At 56.7% G+C, this 20,037-nt stretch overlaps 1 protein-coding gene across 1 annotated transcript; it reads left to right on the forward strand.

The window, feature by feature from the left end:
* Positions 1–2,313: 2,313 nt before the first annotated feature.
* Positions 2,314–18,377, forward strand: ROBO3 (roundabout guidance receptor 3). Its single transcript, XM_032426316.1, has 28 exons — positions 2,314–2,473; positions 5,701–6,027; positions 6,346–6,503; positions 6,923–7,043; positions 7,143–7,281; positions 7,582–7,709; positions 7,993–8,117; positions 9,628–9,799; positions 10,116–10,324; positions 10,546–10,627; positions 10,933–11,098; positions 11,287–11,453; positions 11,969–12,090; positions 12,282–12,507; positions 12,721–12,842; positions 13,097–13,268; positions 13,420–13,605; positions 14,396–14,419; positions 14,500–14,542; positions 14,747–14,886; positions 15,206–15,400; positions 15,557–15,695; positions 15,843–16,055; positions 16,435–16,562; positions 16,695–16,802; positions 17,011–17,178; positions 17,679–17,857; positions 18,174–18,377. Exons 1-28 carry the CDS (start codon positions 2,314–2,316, stop codon positions 18,183–18,185), a joined length of 4,131 nt encoding a protein of 1,376 aa, XP_032282207.1. The 3' UTR covers positions 18,186–18,377.
* The last annotated feature ends 1,660 nt before the right edge of the window (positions 18,378–20,037 follow it).

The following is a 20,037-nucleotide window of genomic DNA, read 5'->3' on the forward strand; positions in this document are numbered from 1 at the left end:
CCGCTAACAGGGTGACAAGCCCCTAGACGCTGGCAGGCCCTGTGTTTGCTGAGAGGCCAACCGGGAGCAAATCGGGGGATTAGGATGGGGCAGGAGCTACACGGTGGGACGCAGTTTCCTGTCTGCCTCAGCCCTCCGAGCCCCGCAGCAGGGCCAGGTGCCAGGACCCCGGATTTCTGTCCTGGCTTAGCCTCTGGTGTGATGGAAGCTGGGTGACCCCAGTCAGCAGGAGGCAGAGCACAGGGCCCCAGAACCGGAAATCTGAAGCATCAGAGCGGAGAAAGTAGTACAATTTCTCCGTATCAGATGAGGAAATTGAAGTCCAGAACGGTGATGTCTTCCAATTGGCAAATATGGGATTGGAACGCACTTCCGGACGGGTCATTCCTGAACGGATTGATTTCTGGTGAGGGAAACCTCTACCGTCCTTAACGGTCTCTTACCTGAGTGCTGCCTGGCCCTGGAACAAGGGACAGCGTGAAATCCCATCTTTTAGTATCCTGTTGCGTTAGAGAGAATGTGTCGCTAGCCCCTCTCTCTCGTCTGTCAACCCCGACTCATCTCAGCCTCAAGGTCGGCTCGGATTTAAGCTCTCTGTGGGGCGCCTGACCCCAAGTTCAGCAGGGGCAGACGAGGTGCTGAAAGAACAGCTCCCAGGGCGCTGCCTTCCTCGGGCGGTCTCTGCACCCCAAGCCCCTGACACTTGCTTCCGGCTTTTCGAAGTCAGTCCAGCGCAGAGCCGATGCGAGGGTGGGTGTGGGGGGCGAGTAGGAAGACACCTAAACATGTTAGTTTTTAGATCAAGGGGACGGCGTGTGGATTGAGGGTGGAGTTTTGGGACAAGCCTCCCACCCTTTGACAAAGTGTCTGCCTGATACTTCAACTCCTGAATGTGCTTACTGTGGGCTCTATGACCCTGTAGCATCCACCTTTCTGGATCTCGACCTATTCACCTAGCCCCTCCCGGGTCAGAGGCAGCCACCCCACGAAGGTGGTCTCATCATACAGAGCCTGATGACTGGGCTAGAACCCCACCACTCAGCCATCAACACGGCCTCACCCCAGATAGGTAGGCCCAGGTCTCTCTCTCCCCTTGACACCTCAACGCTATTTCCAGGAAAGTGAGCGAGTGAGTGTGTGTGCACACGCGCGAGTGGACGGGTAGGTGGGTGGTGGGGGACTAGGAGATCTTCAGGTAAAAAGAACTGCAGAAAACTCAGAAGCAGGCTGGATGGAGAAGAGGGGGTCATGGTTTCTCCCCGCTGCTCCCCGTTGGAAGGAAAATCTTTATGGGGTTTGAACGGATTTGCACGAGTTTTGCATCAAGTCCTTCTCTTCTCTTGCGCTTGCCTTTACAGAAACAATATTGCTCTCTTTGTCTTTTCCTGGACTATCTGCCTGCAGGCTCCTCAAGAAGGTAACAATTTAATAAATCATGTCAGAGCACGGTACTGCAGAAGTATGCAAATAGATGCCAGGGGTATGCATATGGATGCTAAATGCCTGTTTCCTAGGGCCTGTCCCCTCCAGTTTTATCCGTGCTGAATCTCCTGCAGTTACTACTAGATTAGAGGGTCTGGAGCAGGACTCTGGGTCAAGACGCAGCACCTTGTCCCATGGTCTCTCGGCTGCAAAATGGGCGACTGCGGGTAAAGGGGTGGACCCGCCGTGCAATTATTCCCCACCCACTCCACACCACCCCAGCCTCCAGCACTTCGCAGCTAAGCGCCAGGACTTGGGAGGAAATGGAAACCAGGGCTTTGAGAGCTAGAGGAGCGTTCTTGGTCTTAGCCTAAGGGCGGGTAAAAGAGAGATGGGATTCTTGCTTTAAAGGCAGTCAAAAGGGCAGAGTCCGACAGAGCCTCCTCCCTCATCCTGACTGCTTTGAGAAAGGAGGGAAACTCTCCTGCGGCGTCCAGAATCCCGAGCCGGGACGCGGGGCGCGGGGCGGGGACTCCAACTCGCGCGCTACGCGACTCTAGTCGCTGGCCCTGCTAGTGGCCATCGGAGTAGGGATGGGAGGGGTGGAGGGAGGGGGATTAATCCCTTAATTACGCCGTGATCGGCGTGGCACCTGCTTTCCTCCCGCCCAGCTCCCGGGGGACCCCGGCACTGGGGGGTGGAGAGAAGGACGAGGGAAGGAGGAGGGCACGCGGAGGCACGCACCGTACCCAGGCGCGCCGGCAGGAGAGCGGCACCGTGGCTGGGGCAGCGGGCAGAGGCTGTGGAGGGGCTTACGGCTCCCGGCCCGCGGGTCTCAGACCCAGGGGCTGGGCCCCGAGCCCCCCGCCCCGGTCCCAACTGGGTCGCGCCATGCTGCGCTACCTGCTCAAAACACTGCTGCAGATGAACTTGTTCGCGGACTCCCTGGCGGGGGACATCTCCAACTCCAGCGACCTGCTCTTCGGCTTCAACTCCTCGGTGGCAGCGCTCAACCACAGCCTGCTGCCCCCCGGCGATCCTTCTTTCAACGGTAAGACCCTGCCCAGTGAGGACGTCGGATCAAGGGATGGGGTAAGGTGGGAGGGCGGCGTGGAGGGGGAGGCCAACGCGCTCCTGCCTCAAGATCTGGGACTAAGCGGAGCCTCCCAAGCGCCTGGCGGGGGGGGGGGGGGAACCAGGGGGGATTTGGGGGGGGGGGGCCCGGGGGGGGGGGGCGGGGGGGGCCCCCCGGGGGGGGGGGGGGGGGGGGGGGGGAACCAAGGGGTAATTTGGGGCTTGGAGCACCTGAGTGGGGGTATCGGCGGAAGATCCAGGGCTTGGGAGGAGATGACTGTTAAGTCCGTTGCTCTCCATCTGCCCAACCGACCCCAGCGGCCACCCCAAGTGAGGAGAACCGTGGCTGGTGATGGGCAAATACCGAGCTAAGAGAGGCCGGGACCCACGGCAGGGAGGGCAGAAGAGGGCACGCCGTCGCCGGCGGGCCTGGGCCAAGCCGCGCCACCTGGTGACCCACCCAGCTAGCAGGTTTTTCTTCGGGACCCTAAGTTTTCCAAGAACTCACTTAGAACTTGGGTGAGGAAGCTAAAATGTTGAAGCTAAAAGAGTGTTTGCTACAGAGGGCGACAGAAGCGGAGAGCGGTTTAGGGAACTTAGAAGTTTGCCCCTCAGAGGTGGAACTCACAGCCGGCCCACCCGGCAGGACTGCGGCGGGCGGGCTGCGCGGGTGGCGAGGTCGTTACCGCTAATTACGGTGATTAATAAATGACTGAGACAGCGCGCTCTCCCCTAGCGCCGCGGGGAGGCGGCCAGAGCGGAGTCTGGGGAGAGGCCCGATCGCGCCCCCTGCCGGCCCCGTCTGGAATTCCCGCTTTCCCGGACACCTTTGCCCAGGATTTCCCCTCTGGTTCCTCCGCAGTCCCCATCCCTTGACATCCACCCACTCGAATCTAGGGGCAGCACGGTCCTGGAAACTCGAAGATGACGAAAAAGCAGACCTGGGCAGTGTGCATGTGTTTGTGTGTGGGGTACTCCGGGTGCTGAGGGAGGAGCCCCAGAGCTTCATTAGCATGATCATTAGCTATTCATTAGCTGCTGTCGGAGCACCTCCTGAGACCGGGAATGACAGGGAAGAAATTCCAGGGAAAGGGCGCCGGCATCTGTGTCTACAGGAATTAGGGGGAAAGGGCCGACCAGAAGGGTGTGGTATGTACGAGGGAGCAGGGACGAAGAAGGTGGGAAATGAGCTGGAATTCTCCAAATTCCTGGCCCCACTTCAGTTTCCCAGGAGGTTAAGGATAGAAGAACCCTTCTCACAGATGGCGCAGACACACCTCTGTACCCCCACCGTTCTAACAGTGTTGTCACCATACATTGTCTCGTTTACGCTTGAAAATGTAAGGAGGTCTGTAGGGAAGTTACTGATGGCCACATTTTGCAACTGAGGAAACAAATTCAGAGAAGATGAAAAGTACTCCAAAGGTCACAAAAGCAACACAAAGCTTAGCGATAACAAACCTATTTCCATTACACTCTAAGGTTATACGATGGGGCAGAAAGGAATATTGGGGCCTGATAGAATCTGATAAGGTCCAGTGGGCTAGGGAGGAAGAGCCCCTAAGTAATCAGAGAATTACCATATTTATTGAGCCTTCCCCCAAGTGCTTTACATATATAATGGTCTTATGACAGCCTTATCACTGCTCCCATATTTCAAACAAACTGAGACTCAGAGAAGCTCCATAATTTGCCCAAGTTCGTAGAGCTAGGAAGTGTCAAATCTGAGATCCCAGCCCTACTTGGTTCCAGGACAATCCCTGAGCTCTTAGTTGCTCTACCATGGCATGGGGCTCTGCCTAAACTGGGACTGGGATGGGATGCCAGAGAAGAGACGGCTGAGAAGCAGAGATTTCCATTTGGAAGGAAGGAAATCGAGAAAATTACTCCCTTCCCTAAGTGGGAGGGAAACTGATCTTGTCCTAGCCAGTTAAATAAACTCTCCCCAGGACAATGTCAGCATGGGGCGACCCTTTCCAGCTTTGTCTCCATAGGAACTTCTAAGAGTAGGGGTGGGGACATGAAGCCCAATCCCACACCGAGGCTGGGAGCTAAAAGTCCCGGTGGATTTTGGAACTGAGTGGGAGGGGGCGCTGGCGGGGGAAGGGTAAGGTAGAGAACAGAAGCAGGGGTAGTCCTGGTTAGTTGAGGACACCAAATTAGGTGAGGCAGCAGTGGTGCCTACTGGCCGCCACCAGGTTACAAATCCACTTTTGACAAAGTTGGGAGTGTCTGGCCTAATGGGCTTCAGGATCCTGGATCCCAAAGCAACTGCAGAAGATGAAGCCAGCAGGAGTCTGTAGGCCAAGTGAGAGGCAGGAACAGAAAATGCAGGTGAACCGATCTGATGAAACAAAGGAAGGAGAGGAATTCCCTTCCTAGTTAGCATTCTTAGCCTTTCTCGGCTACATCAACCTGGAGAAGAATCTGTTGAAAACTCTGCACCTCTTAGAAAAGGAATGTTATTCACATTTCACTACCATTTTCATTCAATTCCCATGACTTCACAGGTTCCTCCAAGCATGATTGTCTGGGGAATCAGTAAGAGGGGCACCTAGTTGGCTCAGTTGGCAGAGCATGCAACTCTTGATCTCCGGGTCATGAGTTCGAGTCCACAGTTGAACACAGAGTTTACTTAATAAAAATAAAAAATAAAAAAGACAAAGAAGGGCTCTATGTCCATTCATGGACTCCAGGTTAAGAACCTCTCCTAGTCCCAGACTCCAGTCAGATCACTCTCGTTTTACCTTTTCTAAGACACTCTAGGCTGGCCCACGTTCTCCATTTTTCGGGCCCACCACCATGCAGAGGCCAAGGACCACGTGTTGGCTCTGGTGCACCCCTTCAGGGAGCAAGGACAATCTGCAAACCAGCCGGTGTGGGACATTGAATACCCGTGGACTAGAGGGGTGGTCTACTTGCCCAGACAAGGCCCAGTCACTCTCCACTTAACCTTGGCCAGAGAGAAGGCTGGTGTCTTTAGGCAGCCTAGAAAGCCGGCCTAGGAGTTTGTGTCCTGATTCCTCTACTGATAGGCCCATCTGTAGGCATATCCTTTCCAGCCCACGAACGTGGGGGTGTCTGCCCAGAGGACCCCTACAGGGGGAAGGGGGACAGGGTGGGCAGACAGCGTTGTTTTTCTCTCTGGATCCTGTCCCCTAATTTCCCGGTCGAAATGCTCTGTGCCAACCCCCCTGCCCTCAGCATCCAGGGTGGAGCCGGAGGACGCGATGCCGCGCATCGTGGAGCAGCCGCCAGATCTGCTGGTCTCCCGAGGCGAGCCGGCCACGCTGCCCTGCCGCGCCGAGGGCCGGCCGCGGCCTAACATCGAGTGGTACAAGAATGGGGCGCGAGTGGCCACTGCGCGCGAGGATCCGCGCGCGCACCGCCTGCTGCTGCCCAGCGGCGCCCTCTTCTTCCCGCGCATCGTGCACGGGCGCCGCGCGCGTCCCGACGAGGGTGTCTACACTTGTGTGGCGCGCAACTACCTGGGGGCAGCGGCTAGTAGAAATGCGTCGCTGGAAGTGGCAGGTGAGAGTCGCATTGTCCTCTGGTTGCTTCCAACCAGAGGCGGGAGGGCACCAGGTAAGCCGATCCAGAACCAGCCCCAGTCTCAGCCCCTTCAGCATCTTCTTTTGGGACCGTGACCTTTGGTGTCTAACGTCCACGCCCTGGCCAGAGGAGGAAGTGGGCCTGGTATCTTTGCACCTGGGGAAGAGTGCAGGTCTGTGGTGATACACCCCTCCCCAAAACACTTCCCTTGTGTCCTAACCCAGTTATTCATCGGTTCCCCTGCTCACTCATTCTCCTTCTCTCTTTGTCTCTGTCTCTGTCTATCTCTCTCTCCAGTCCTCCGTGATGATTTTCGGCAGTCCCCTGGAAACGTGGTGGTGGCAGTGGGGGAGCCAGCGGTAATGGAATGCGTGCCCCCCCGTGGCCACCCAGAGCCTTCCGTGTCCTGGAAGAAGGACAGTGCAAGACTCAAGGAGGAGGAGGGAAGGATCACGGTGAGGCGTGGTGCCATGGCTGGGGATCTGACGCGGGTGGGGTGGGGGGGGGGCGGGGGGGGGGTGGGCAGGACAAGACCATCATGGTGGGCGGGGCCATAAGGTAGGGGGCTGAGCATGGAGAGTCAGCTATTAAGTGAGGGATAAGTTAAGGATGGATAGGATGGAATTGGAATAAAATAGGTGGGGAGCAAGATGCCCCAGGAACTCATGGGAGGTAGGTTGGGCTGTGGGAGCAAGCACAGAGCTGAGCCCCCCCACCCCCCCACTCCCTTGGGCAGATCATTTAAGGATTCCTTATCTGATAAGTGTGTCAACTTTCTTCACTGGTCTTCATTGGCTTACTGGGAGGATCAAATAAATAAAAAAATATGCTTTGATGGCTACAAAAGACCAAAGTTACCATTATTACTCTGCAGATTCGTGGAGGGAAGCTGATGATGTCACATACACTCAAGAGTGATGCCGGGATGTATGTGTGTGTGGCCTCCAACATGGCAGGAGAACGGGAGAGTGGGGCAGCTGAACTTGTGGTACTGGGTAGGCACAGGGAGGGTTACGGGGGTTACGAGGGTGTGCAGCCTGGGTAGTGAGAAGCTTTGTAGATCCCCTGACGATTCACTCACTCTGGCTCCATAGAGCGACCCTCATTCCTGCGTAGACCAGTGAATCAGGTGGTCCTGGCAGATGCCCCTGTGGATTTCGCATGTGAGGTGCAAGGGGATCCCCCACCCCGTCTACGCTGGCGCAAGGAGGATGGGGAACTGCCCACAGGCAGGTGAGAATCCCCCTCCTCCTGCCTGTAAGGAGACTCAACCAGCTCAAGAGCATACCCTGCCCTAGAAAACTGGAAGGCAGACACCGTCTCACTTGACGACACAGAGAAATCTGTCTCCCAGAGCCTGTGGCCCCTGCCCTATCTAGTCCCCATCTCATTTTATGGGTCCATGGATTCCAGCTTCGGTCCCTGTTGGGGCCTACCTTGTCTTTATGTACCTGATTCTGGTGTCTGTCTTGGGGGAGAGAGAAGGGGTCAGTAGCTGTGGCCAACCCAGCCTGGGGGTGGGGAGTGGAGCAGGTATGAGATCCGGAGTGACCACAGCCTTTGGATTGGGCGTGTGAGTGCCGACGACGAGGGGACCTACACCTGTGTGGCTGAGAACAGCGTGGGCCGCGCTGAAGCTTCTGGCTCCCTCAGTGTTCACGGTGAGGGCCCACCTGGGACTGCCAGAAGCAGGGACAAGATGAGGGAACGTGGAGGACGGGGTGAAGAGGAGAACGAGGGAGAAAGGACTGGGTGGGAGATACGGGTAGGCCACTTGAGAGTTTTTAGAAGGAGAGAAAGGAGGAGAAAGCTGAGCAGGCTTGAAACAAGAGTTGGCTATCTGCTCCTACTTAAGCCAAGCTTGGGCTTCTCTCTCTCCTGTTCCCTCAGTCTCCCTTCTGAGTGCCCTGACTCCCTGTTCCTTTATCCCCTCCCCCTTCCCAGTCCCACCCCAGCTGGTGACCCAGCCCCAGGACCAGATGGCAGCTCCTGGAGAGAGTGTGGCTTTCCAATGTGAGACCAAAGGAAACCCCCCACCTGCCATCTTCTGGCAAAAGGAGGGAAGTCAAGTAGGTGGCCAGCTCTGTGGGACTTCCCACAAGCTTCTCCTCTGGGTCTTAGCCTCCCTCCTTGTACATTTTGCAGACTTCTCTCTGTGGTCCCGTTTTACCTTTAGTCCTCCCAGAAACCCTTGCAGGTTATTTGGGAGGCTTAAATAAGATAATGAATATAAAAGGCCTGGAACGTATTGAACACTTTAAAAAGAAATGATGTCACATACATCATTAATAATGCTTAGGTGGGAAGAAACAGTCCTGTATGGTAATTCCCTGGAGAATCCTTCTATTTTATTTTGTTTTATTTTATTTTATTATTTTTTTTAAAAACTGGAAGGATCGCTTCCAGATTTTTGATAATTTTTTTTAAGATTTTATTTATTTATTTGATGGAGAGAGACACAGCGAGAGAGGGAACACAAGCAGGGGGAGTGGGAGAGGGAGAAGCAGGCTCCCCGCGGAACAGGGAGCCCAATGTGGGACTAGATCCCAGGACCCTGGGATAATGACCTGAGCCGAAGGCAGTCGCTTAACCGACTGAGCCACCCAGGCGCCCAGAATCCTTCTATTTTAGGCAAGGCTGTCCTGAAGATGTGGCAAATCTAGTCGGTGCCTCCTCTCCCAGACACCTGGGGCCTGGGCTTTAATATGCTGCTTTGGAAAGTGTACTTGTTCCAAAGCTGCTCAGGGTACAGCACGACTCGCTCATCTACTTACAAGGGGCTTCCACCAGGGGGCGTTCACAGTCACCCACCTTGGCAAACTGATACCTCAATTGAGAACCAGAAGGAACATTCACTGAAGTTACACAACATGAGTACCAACCACTAGGGGAAGGGTGGGAATTTTGCTACTAGGAAACAGGGTCAGTATAATAAAATAAGTCTGACTAATCCCACCCCACTGGAAAATCAGTTCTCCCACTACCTCATTTCCAAATCCACAGCCACAATTTTCCAACATCTTCTCTAGCATCTGGGATTGCTGTATTTTAACTAGATTCTTAAATGAATAGAAATGCTGATGGTAGTAGAGGGTAGTAGAGGGTAGTAGGTATCCATCAGGGGATCAACCACATGCCATTTACCTGTGACCCTAACCTCTTTCCCTACCTTCCGTGTATCTACGTAACATAGAGCCAGAAAAAAGGGGAAGATATTTAACCTTTATCACATAATGTGTTAAAAGATTTTCATGATTACTCATTTAATCCTCGTAACTATCCCCTAAGAGTCAAATTTGGGGAAATGTGGGCTCAGGAAGGTTAAAGAGCTTGCTCAGAGTTTCCTAACTTGTAAGTCACAAAGCTGGGAAGTTCACCCCAAAATCATCTAATAAAATTTCCACATTTTTGTGAGTAGATCTCACTGGCTGGCCCAAGGTCATATAACTGGCTGGTGGGGACAGAGTTGGAGCTAGAACCTTAGGAATTCTCTGAATTCTGGGGTTGATGGGAATAGGGATCTTTCTCTCTGTCAGCTGCCTGCTCATTCCCTACCCTGGTTCTTTGCTCTGTCCCCAGGTTCTGCTTTTCCCCAGTCAGCCATTTCAGCCCAAGGGGCGCTTCTCAGTCTCTCCCAGAGGCCAGCTCAACATAACTGATGTGCAGAGTGGGGATGCTGGTTACTACGTGTGTCAGGCTGTTAGTGTGGCCGGCAGCATCCTGGCCAAGGCCCTGTTGGAGGTAAAAAAAGGTAGGTGCTCATGCAGATAGGCCTGGACCTATGGCCTGAAAGGAAGTAATGACTTAAAGATACCTGTTTTTCTTGGATTCTATATAATATGTCTGCAAGGGGAGGGGCGTGTTCCTGAGACATGGCCTTGAAGTTTGGAAATCAGCCACAGCAACCACTAATAGGTGGCTGGTCCCAGGCAGAGACTACAGATGGTTATCGAAGCCCCTCCAGTCTCCGGGGGGAGGACGAGTGAAGGAGCAGAGAAGGAAGACAAGGGGCTGGTGGCCTGAACCCGGGATCCTCTCCTGAGGTGCCCAAGTTCTTCCTCTCTCAGCCTCCTCCTTGGATGGGCTCCCTCCCATCATCCTCCAGGGACCAGCCAATCAGACGCTGGCACTCGGCTCCTCTGTATGGCTGCCATGCAGAGTGACTGGGAACCCTCAACCTAGCGTCCAATGGAAGAAGGATGGGCAGTGGCTGCAGGGGGATGACCTCCAGCTCAGCCTCATGGCCAACGGTACCCTGTACATCGCCAGTGTGCAGGTGAGTCTCCCCCCTGGGACCCGAGTAACTGAGAACGGCCACACGGTCCACGTGCCCACCTCTCGTAAGTACCTGCTGGGACTAACTCCAGTTCTACTCCTCTGCTCCCTGAGACCACCGAAAGTGGACCACGCCTTCCCCAGCCTCTGAACACCCACCTCCACCCCCTCACCCTACCTTGCTCCATCCCCAGTTTGCCAGCCCTCTACCCTCTCCTACAGGAGATGGACATGGGTTTCTACAGCTGTGTGGCCAAGAGTTCCACAGGGGAGGCCACATGGAGTAGCTGGCTTAGGACGCGGGGTGAGTTTTGCCTCTGTCCCCTTGCTTTGCCAACACCTCCATCCAAACCTGCTTCGAAAGTAGTCAGTACCTCCCCGAGCCCCAGCACTGATTAAGCTTCCAAATGCCACAGCCACGGTGGTGGGGAGGAGAAGGACGGAAGTGGTGCCCTTGGGAGGCAGATGTGAGTAGGGGTTAGTTCACTCCGTCCCCCTCTCCACCGTCACCCCTGTCACAGCTCCTTAGCTTCTCTGGGAAGGGGGCAGGTTACATGGGGGGCCGTCCTTTTCCCATCCTTCTACTTAAAGATTATCTCCTTACTGCAGAAGATTGGGGAGGATCACCAGAGCCGCCTACAGAACCCAGTAGCCCTCCAGGGCCTCCCTCTCAGCCAGTGGTCACTGAGATCACCAAGAACAGCATTACCCTGACCTGGAAGCCCAACCCGCAGGCGGGGGCCACAGTCACCTCTTATGTGATAGAGGCCTTCAGGTATGGAGAAAGTTTTACATGCAAACCTGGAAAGTCAAAAGAAGGGGATCTTATGTCCTCAGGGTCTTTGCTATGGTGCGGAGAGTTCTGCCAGTTCCCTCTCCCAAGGGGAGGAGAATGGACGAGAGGGAGTAGACAAGTGGGGGGTCCCTGGCTCAGACAACTCCGTCACCCCATTCCCGTTGCAGTCAAATATTTGGTAACACCTGGCGGACAGTGGCAGATGGCGTGAGGCTGGAGACACACATGGTCGGTGGTCTGCAGCCCGGCACCACCTATCTGTTCCTGGTGCGCGCTGTGGGAGCCTGGGGCCTCAGTGAGCCCAGCCCCGTCTCTGAGCCTGTGCGCACCCAGGGTGAGTAAGGTCAGAGTCCCTGGCTCGGGGATATGACACGAAACACTGCAGAGTGCCCCTCTCCAAACTATGGCAGCATAGCAGCTCTTTTCTGCTGTGCCCGGCCTCTCCTGGTAGCCCAGTCTGGAATAGGTCACGCCTCCCTCTCGTGGAGGGGACAAGAGAAGAGGGGAGAGAGGGAAATCCAGTCATCTTGGTAGCCCCTCACTTCTGAGCCTTTTACCCACAGATAATGTAGCTTATTAGGACTAGAAGGGATCTTGGAGGGTTCATCTTCATGTTAGAGATGAGGAACTGAGGTCTCTAAAGTGCAGAGAGTAGATTCTTATTAGCTGGACACCCAGGCCCACCTCTGGAAGCTCTTCCCCTGACCAGCCCCCTCCTGATCCTGGGGTGTGTTCTGGAGTACTAAGTAGTGCAGTCTGTGGGAGCAGCACAAGGTAGGATACAGGCACACTTTCAGTCTGACTCCTTGTCCCTGGTGGCCCCGGCTGAGTGGGCTCTTTGGTCAATAGACAGCAACCCATCCAGGCCAGTGGAGGACCCCTGGAGAGGCCAGCGGGGGCTGGCTGAAGTGGCTGTGCGCATGCAGGAACCCATAGTTCTTGGGCCCCGGAGCTTGCAGGTGTCCTGGACTGTGAGTGTGGCATAGGGATGCGGTTAAGGGCAGGGATGATGATGGGGGCCATAGGGACCTCCAGGAATGGGTACGGGAGAGTGGGAGGTGAGTGGCTGGGGAAGACCGGGTGATTGGAGGTGGGGCAGAGCCCGGAGGACTTGTGTGGTCCCTGGCTCTCCTTCTGGTATACTTTGTCCTGTCTCCTACAGGTAGATGGCCCAGTCCAGCTGGTGCAAGGTTTCCGGGTGTCTTGGAGGGTAGCAGGTCCTGATGGGGGAAGCTGGACAGTACTGGACCTACAGTCCCCAAGCCAGCAAAGTACTGTGCTAAGAGGACTCCCGCCAGGGACCCAAATTCAGATCAAGGTGCAAGCCCAAGGCCAGGAGGGGCTGGGGGCTGAAAGTCCCTTCGTGACCAGGAGCATTCCTGAGGAAGGTAAGGAGGTGGTGCACAGAGCCCATGAATGAACAACAGGAAAGAGGGAGTGGGGGAAGATAGAAGTTTGCAGGGGAAGAGCAAGGGGAGTTGTGGGAAGAAGGGATACCTGATATCTCAGTTCCCAAGATGATACCTGGGAGGGGGAAGGTTGGGGCAGGAGGGGTAGCTGGCAATGACTGTCTTTCTCACCATGCTCCTCTCGGGGCCCAGCCCCCAGTGGTCCCCCCCAGGGAGTGACAGTGGCCTTGGGGGGTGAAAGCAACAACAGTGTCACGGTGTCCTGGGAACCTCCGCTCCCTTCCCAGCAAAATGGGGTCATCAAGGAATACCAGGTACAGGGTTTAAGGGACTGGGTGGCGGGGGGGGGGGGGGGGGGGGAGCTAGGGGCTAGGATTAGGGAGGAGGGAACCTAGAATGACCTCGGGGCTGGAGATGAGGTTGGGGGAGAGGAGAGAGGTTTCAGAGTGTTTCCCTCCGGGCTGAATGATGCCTGGCTAAGCCCCCTCTACTATTCAGAGCTTCGAGTTTCCACGTGAGGCCAGGATCCCATTTCAGACTCTCTAAACCCGGGTCTCGGCCTCCCCAGATCTGGTGCCTGGGCAATGAGAGCCGCTTCCACCTCAACCGGTCCGCGGCAGGCTGGGCACGCTCCGCGGTGCTCCGGGGACTGCTGCCCGGTCTTCTCTACCGGACCCAGGTCGCCGCGGCCACCAGCGCTGGCGTGGGCGTGGCCAGTGTCCCGGTGTCGGTGCAGCTGCGTGAGTCCGGAGGGGGGGGGGGGGGGCCGGGCTGGGGAATTGGAGGGGGGTGGGTCCTGGAGTGGCGGTGCCTACGGGGTCAGGGATGGCCCCTCTTCCTCGCTGCCGGGTTTCCAGGCCCCTGGTCCCCTCACCTCTCTGACCCCCACAGCTTCCCCGCCGCAATCGGAGCCTGGGCTCGAGGTGGGCCCGGGGCTGGCGGAGCGGCTGGCGAGGGTGCTGCGGGAGCCGGCCTTCCTCGCGGGCAGTGGCGCCGCCTGCGGGGCGCTGCTGCTCGGGCTCTGCGCCGTCCTCTACCGGCGCCGGAGGCAGCGCAAGGAGCTCAGTCACTACACGGGTGAGCGGGGCCTGAGGGGCGGCGCGGGCTGACCGGCGCACTTGGGCCTTGGGGAGACGGAAGGGAGGGCCTCGGAGTGGGCGGGGCCTGGAGATCCCGCCCCTCGGGGAGGGAGGCGGGCCGGACGGAGAGCGGGACGGGAGGGCCTCACCGCTCGGAGGGTGGGGGCGGGGTCAGAAGGGAGGGGTGGTGCCCCCCCAACTCCCCCACTCCCCCACCTCCCTCCCCGAAGCATCGCTCCTTCGAGAGGGACGCGCGGTGGGCACCGTCGGGCAGGGAGCGGACGGGACTGGGGGGAACTGGCGGGGCCCGGAGGGGCGGGACCTGAGTCTGGGGAGACGGGTAAAATCTTCCCCTAAGATGCCTCGAGAGGAGAGCGGGCTTTGCAGTCAGTCTCAGTATAGAAGGGGCAATTCTGGAGGGGGCGGGGCCTGGCCGGAGGGGCGTGGTCAGGATCCTGGGCGTTAACTTGTGAGGCGGGGTCTGGGTGGAAAGGCGGGGCCCGCTGAAAAGAGCCGACTAGATTTCTGCTACTCCCTGGTGAGGGGCGTGTCTGGAGAGATTCTGAGGTCTCTTAGATCAGGGGTTCCCAACCTTGGCTACACATGGGGAACTTTTAGAAAAATACTGATGCTTGAGTCCCACTCCTAGAAATTCTGATGAAATCGGTCCAGGGTACAGGCTGAGTGGTGCAATTGGGACCGCGGCCAAGAAGGGGACAAGAATGTGGGTATTTCTGACCCTTTCTCCATTTACCCTCTTCTTTCTCCCATGGATTCCTTTTCGGAAGCCTCCTTTGCCTACACACCTGCAGGTAAGCTCTCTCTGCTCCAGTGGGGTTCAGACCCCAAGTATGGGCCCTTCTCTCACTCAGTCTCCCCCTCATCTTCCCAGTGTCCTTCCCACACTCAGAGGGCCTCTCTGGAGCCAGTTCCAGGTAATCCTCTTAATCTATCTCCCAAGGATAATCCCCCCCCCCATCAAGAGACCATTCTCCTTCCTCCCCAGGCCTCACTGCCACTGACTGTCTCCCACCTGCCACCCCCAAATTCACCATTACTGTCCTACAATTCCTGTTTACCCTTAAATTCGCTGGCCTGTTCAGGCTCTGGGTCCCCAGCGTTCACGTGCTTTCCCTCAGGCCACCCATGGGCCTTGGCCCCGCCCCCTACCCTTGGCTAGCAGACTCGTGGCCCCACCCATCTCGAAGCCCCTCAGCCCAGGAGCCCAGGGGGAGCTGCTGCCCCAGCAATCCTGACCCAGACGACAGATATTACAATGGTGAGGAGTTCTAATTCCCTCAGGGGCACACCTGGCCCCCAACACCCTTCTCTCCTCTCCACCTCCTGGGGCAAACTGAAGGGAGCCGAGGATTGTCAGTCTTCCTGAGGTTGGTCAGTCCTTGGGGAGGATATGAGTTGGGGGAGCTTCTCTCATGCCTAACCTTTACCCTGGTTTGGGAAGTAAGGTTTGGGTGGGGGAAGAAGTTGATCCGGTGGGATCTCCTTTTGCCCTCCATTCTCCTGTTGTCCGCTATGTCCTCTGTCTCTGCCCCCTGCCCCTTGCCTCCCCCCCTGGCCTCCCTCTTTCTCCTCCTCAGAAGCAGGGATCTCCCTGTACCTGGCTCAGACCGCCCGGGGCACTGCCGCCCCTACTGAGGGTCCTGTCTACAGCACCATTGACCCAGCTGGGGAGGAGCTGCAGACCTTCCATGGGGGTTTCCCCCCAAATCCCTCAGGGGATCCAGGCACCTGGAGCCAGTATGCTCCTCCAGAATGGAGCCAGGGGGACAGTGGTATGACTTAGTCCCTAACACCCCCATTTTAGCTCTGAGCAGAGTATCCCCAAAGAATATCCTCTACCCTTCCCCTCTGGGACCCAGCCCAGCACTTGCTTCTGACGTTTCTCATCTGCCTCTTATCTCCGTGTGTCCCCATCCCACCCTTCTCAGGAGCCAGGGGAGGCAAAGTAAAGCTTCTGGGAAAACCTGTTCAGATGCCCTCTCTCAACTGGCCAGAAGCCCTGCCCCCACCTCCCCCTTCCTGTGAACTGAGCTGCCTAGAGGGGCCGGAGGAGGACCTGGAGGGCGGGTAAGGATGTGCCCTGTTGCAGATGCCCTAAACAGATGGGACCAGTAGGGGGAGGGCAGAGGTGCTGGGAGAGGAGGGGAGAGGGCAACCAGAAGGCTAAGTGGAAGCTGCTCAGTCATGGCTACTCTCCTTCCTCTTTGTCCCCAGCTCAGAGCCAGAAGAGTGGTGCCCACCAATGCCTGAGAGGAGCCATCTGGCCGAGCCCAGCTCCAGGGGAGGCTGCTTGGTCCCTCCATCCCAAGGGGAAGCCCCCTCTCCCACATCTTCCTATGGACAGCAGTCCACAGCCACTCTTACCCCCTCACCTCCTGACCCTCCCCAGCCCCCCACTGACATTCCCCATCTCCACCAGATGCCCAGGTAGGGAGGTATATAGTGCCTTGCACAGTATAGGCCCTGGGTGCATATCTGTTCTGCGGATGGTTGGATGGATGGATGGATGGATGGATCTGGGGTACAGAAGGTCTCATGACCGTGTCATAGTGGAAGTGTGATTCCGGAAGGAACGTGATGGCTGACAAGGTCTCTCACTCCCTTCAGACTGTTTCTCCATTGGAGTGGCTCTGCAAGCTTCTCGGGGCAATTCAAAAACATGGCTCTCCTCATACTTCACTAGCCTGGGAGCCCTGTGGGGACAGCCTGTGCCTTGTTCATCGGAGTCCCTAGCACGGGACCTGGCACATAGTGGGCACTTAGAGTTTCTTGAGTGAACACGCGCTGAGGCCTCATGTCATTGCAGGAGGGTGCCCCTTGGGCCAAGTTCCCCTCTCAGTGTGTCCCAGCCCACTCTGAGTAGCCACGAAGGGAGGCCTGCTGGCCCGGGTGCTGGCCCCAGCCCTGTCCCCAGTGCCGCCGGCAGTGGCCCCGGTGAGTCTGCAGAACACTCAGCCTGCCCCTACCTCCCCATACCGCCCCCCCACCTTGTTTCCTCTTCACCCTCGAGCCCCTTGCCTGATCCTCTCTCTTACCCACTCTTCTCCCCGTCTGCCGATGGGACAGGGAGAACCTGGCAGGTGCCTGGGGAGATGGCTCCTCCACTTCAAGGGCCCCGCGCCCGAATCCGGAAACCCAAGGCTGTTCCCTACCGTCGGGAGCACAGTCCTGGTGGTGAGGGTGCCCTGGGCCGTGAGAGATGGTGACAGTGGGGGGAATAGGCAGGAAACCAAGGGTGAGCTCTGGGGGCTGGAGAAGGGAGCAGGTGAACCCAAATCTTGGGCTGTTCAGTCACAGCCTCCTGGTGCCGGGGAGTAGGATCGGGAGAAAGATCGGGATCAGGAGGGGTGGGAGACTCTGCTGAAAACAGGTCTCTCCCCAGACTTGCCCCCACCACCCTTGCCGCCACCAGAGGAAGAGACGAGCTGGGCCTTAGGGCTGAGAGCAGTAGGCAGCATGTCCTCCTTGGAACGGGAGCGGGAACGCAGTGGGGAGAGGAGACTGGTGCAGGCTGGGCCCCTGGGGGCCCAGCGGGGTCCCCACCTGGATGGTAAGGAGGGCCAGGGCAGGCCAGAGGCTCACTGCCACACAAGAAGGTGGCACTGGAGGCTGATAGTATAGTATAGACCGTGCCATCGAAGGACTCTGAAGTTTTCAACCCAGCTCACCCCTCACCCTCAGTTGGGTTCATGCATTTGATCCCAACCTACACTTGTCTCTGTGGCTCTCCCTGGGAAAAATCCCCTGAAGTTCCCCAGTTGTAGAATTTCCCAGGACTGAAGCCCAGATGACAGAAGAGTGGGGCTGGGTGTTCTGTCTCTCCTTTGCCAGGGCTCTTTCTGTCTGGGAGTTCCCGGTGGGTTTCGGAGCACCTGTCATGTCAAGGCCATGTGCTGGGGCATTCTGTTTTCCCTCAGCCCCCAGGATGGCCCGAGCCCCGTGCCTGCCCTCAACTCTTCCTCTAAAGCTGGGATTGAGGCCGAGGTGGCCCACTGGGCAAACGGTGACGTTCTCTTCTCTGCCTGGTTGCCCTTCTCTGTTGTGCTGCAGAGGAGACCTTGCCCCCCTACAGCCGACCAAGCTTCCTGTCCCGGAGCCAGGCCACCAGCACCTGCTCCACAGCGGGCAGCAACTCTTCCAGAGGCTCCAGCAGCTCTCGAGGCTCCCGGGGCCCTGCACGGAGCCGGAGCCAGAGCCGGAGCCAAAGGCCAGGACAGAAACGTGGAGAGGTGGGGGCTAGGGCATGCAAACAAGGGGAGTAGAAGGCTAGGAGGGCCGAGCCAAGGGGCAGCTGAAAACAGGAGGGAGAGAAGGGCTTTCTGAGCAAGTGTCAAAAGGAGGGGACCCAGGGAGTGAGGGGGGAGGGAGGAATCCCGGAGAACAGGTGACAAAGGGTGAAGACAAGGTCATACGTAGAGGAGCCTGCGCTCCCCAGAGGAGAGTGGGTTCAGGAGAAGGGCTGAGGAAGAGAAGAGGCATGGTGCCTCCTATGGCCTGCTTGCCCCAGCCTGGGGCCTTGCAAACCAGCCTCCTTCCTCTCTCTAGGAACCAAGATGACCCTTGAGGAGGATATCAGGAATTCCATGGGGAAGGGCTTGTCCCGGGGCTGGGAGCTCTGGATGGGAACCCCTCCTCCTGGTTAATGGGGGTGAGCAGAGAGGAGCGGGGGAGGGGGGTGGTCTCGTCCCTCCTGGCAGTGATGCTCAAAAGCCAGAGAGCGAGCTCTTCCCTTTCTATCTCTTTCCACCTGAACCTCATTTGTAAAAGAGACAATAAAAAGAGTCTGATGGGAGCCCTGGACCCTGCTTGTCTGGTTTTATGCAGGATGTGGGAAAGAAAGGGGCTGCAAAAGAGTGTAGATCAAGGCACTCGGAGAAGCCTCCACTTCCTTTTGAACTTCCATCAAAAGCATTAGACGAGGACAGGGTCCTGTCCTGCCTCTTGAAGGAGCTAAAGCCCACTCCCCAGTTAAAACCAGAGGGACTTTCCAAATAACCAACAATGAGAAACTTGTCCACCTTCAGACAACCAAGCCAGGCCCTCCCTAGGTGCCCTCCTCCGGGGCCTATCTACTCTCCTGTAAGGAAATATGCCCCTCACAATAATAATTTTTTTTTAAACTCAAACAGGGCGCCTGGGTGGCTCAGGCCGTTAAGCATCTGACTCTTGAGTTCAGCTCAGGTCAAGATCTTAGGGTTGTGAGATGGAGCCCCTCATCGGGCTCCGCGCTCAGCACAGAGTCTGCTTGTCCCTCTCCCTCTCCCCCTCCCTCTGCCCCCTCCAGCCCTTCCCCCCACCCTACCACTCTCTCTTTAAAATAAATTTTAAAAATCTGTAAACAATTTCTTAAAATAAAATAAAACTCGAGGTATGAGGTTGATGGGGGAAACCCCAGCCAAAAAGGAAAAACAGGCTTTTTTCAGATTCCCTGACCCCCTCACAGAGGGTATGTGCACAGGAATACCTCTTGGCCAGGGCTAGGCCCGGATGTGATTGGTTTGGCTGGCATAGAATTTTTTGAAATTTTGGCCCTGAATGCGCACTGCTCCGTCCCCCACAGCCCATGCCACCGAATGGTTTTCTGAGCTTTGTTTCCTTCTGACTTCTTCACCCCCAGGCTCAGTAACTGCCCTGGGCTCTCAGGCGACGGCCACTGCCCCCACCCCCACCCCCAAGCCCAGGCTCTGACCTCTCCTGCCACTGTGACCTAAGTGTGCACAAATCCCTTTTTCTCCATTGGTCTGGCAAACAGGGTTGGAATGTTTTCAAAAGGAATTTTACCAGGAAGCCAAAAGTAAAACAAAATCCAAAAAAGGAAAAGCAAATAGAGAGGAACGGATATGTATCCAGAGCACTGATTTCTCATCCTGAGACTTAGACACTGAGCCCAGACTGGTAGTTCAGACAGCACCGTGTCCCCCAGGCCCTGCCTCACTCGGCCTGTGAGTTCAGAGTGGCCTCTAGGTAGAGTGGCTTAGGTTTGGGGGGTTATCACCCCCTTTCAGGGCCTGCTTCCTAATCGGCCCTCCCTAAAGGCATCCTCCTGTGGCCCCTGGTCTTGCTCAGGAGCACCGTTGCCCCCAACTTGTGTGTTCTGCCCCTGCCTTTCCCGCCACGTTAGAAGGACAGGGCCCTTCCGGGACTTTCTGTGGCTCTGACCCTGGCAGTCCAGCTCCATTTCTCTGTTCTGTTGTTTTGTCTGAAGGGTGTTCACTAGCCAACCATTACAGGTGGTTCTACCTTTTGGGGAATTAAGCTACTTCGTCTATTTTAAGAAACCCTCTGGTCTTAACCATCTGGGACTAGTCTCTGGGGAGGGGGGCTGGGACCGCTGAAAGCAGGAGTTGTTTTCCTAGGACAAGTTGCGAAGACCAGCCGACCAGAAGAATCTGAAGGACGCATGTAATTC

Source organism: Phoca vitulina, unplaced genomic scaffold (assembly GCF_004348235.1).
Source record: "Phoca vitulina isolate PV1807 unplaced genomic scaffold, GSC_HSeal_1.0 scaffold34, whole genome shotgun sequence".
Taxonomy (NCBI): domain Eukaryota; kingdom Metazoa; phylum Chordata; class Mammalia; order Carnivora; family Phocidae; genus Phoca; species Phoca vitulina.

Bases quoted from the DNA above. Each gene is read 5' to 3' on its own strand.
- ROBO3 (XM_032426316.1), top strand. From the start codon at position 2,314: ATGCTGCGCTACCTGCTCAAAACACTGCTGCAGATGAACTTGTTCGCG. The intron at 2,474-5,700 runs GTAAGACCCTGC...CCCTGCCCTCAG, and splicing joins CGGCGATCCTTCTTTCAACG to CATCCAGGGTGGAGCCGGAG. The intron at 9,800-10,115 runs GTAGGTGCTCAT...TTCCTCTCTCAG, and splicing joins CCTGTTGGAGGTAAAAAAAG to CCTCCTCCTTGGATGGGCTC.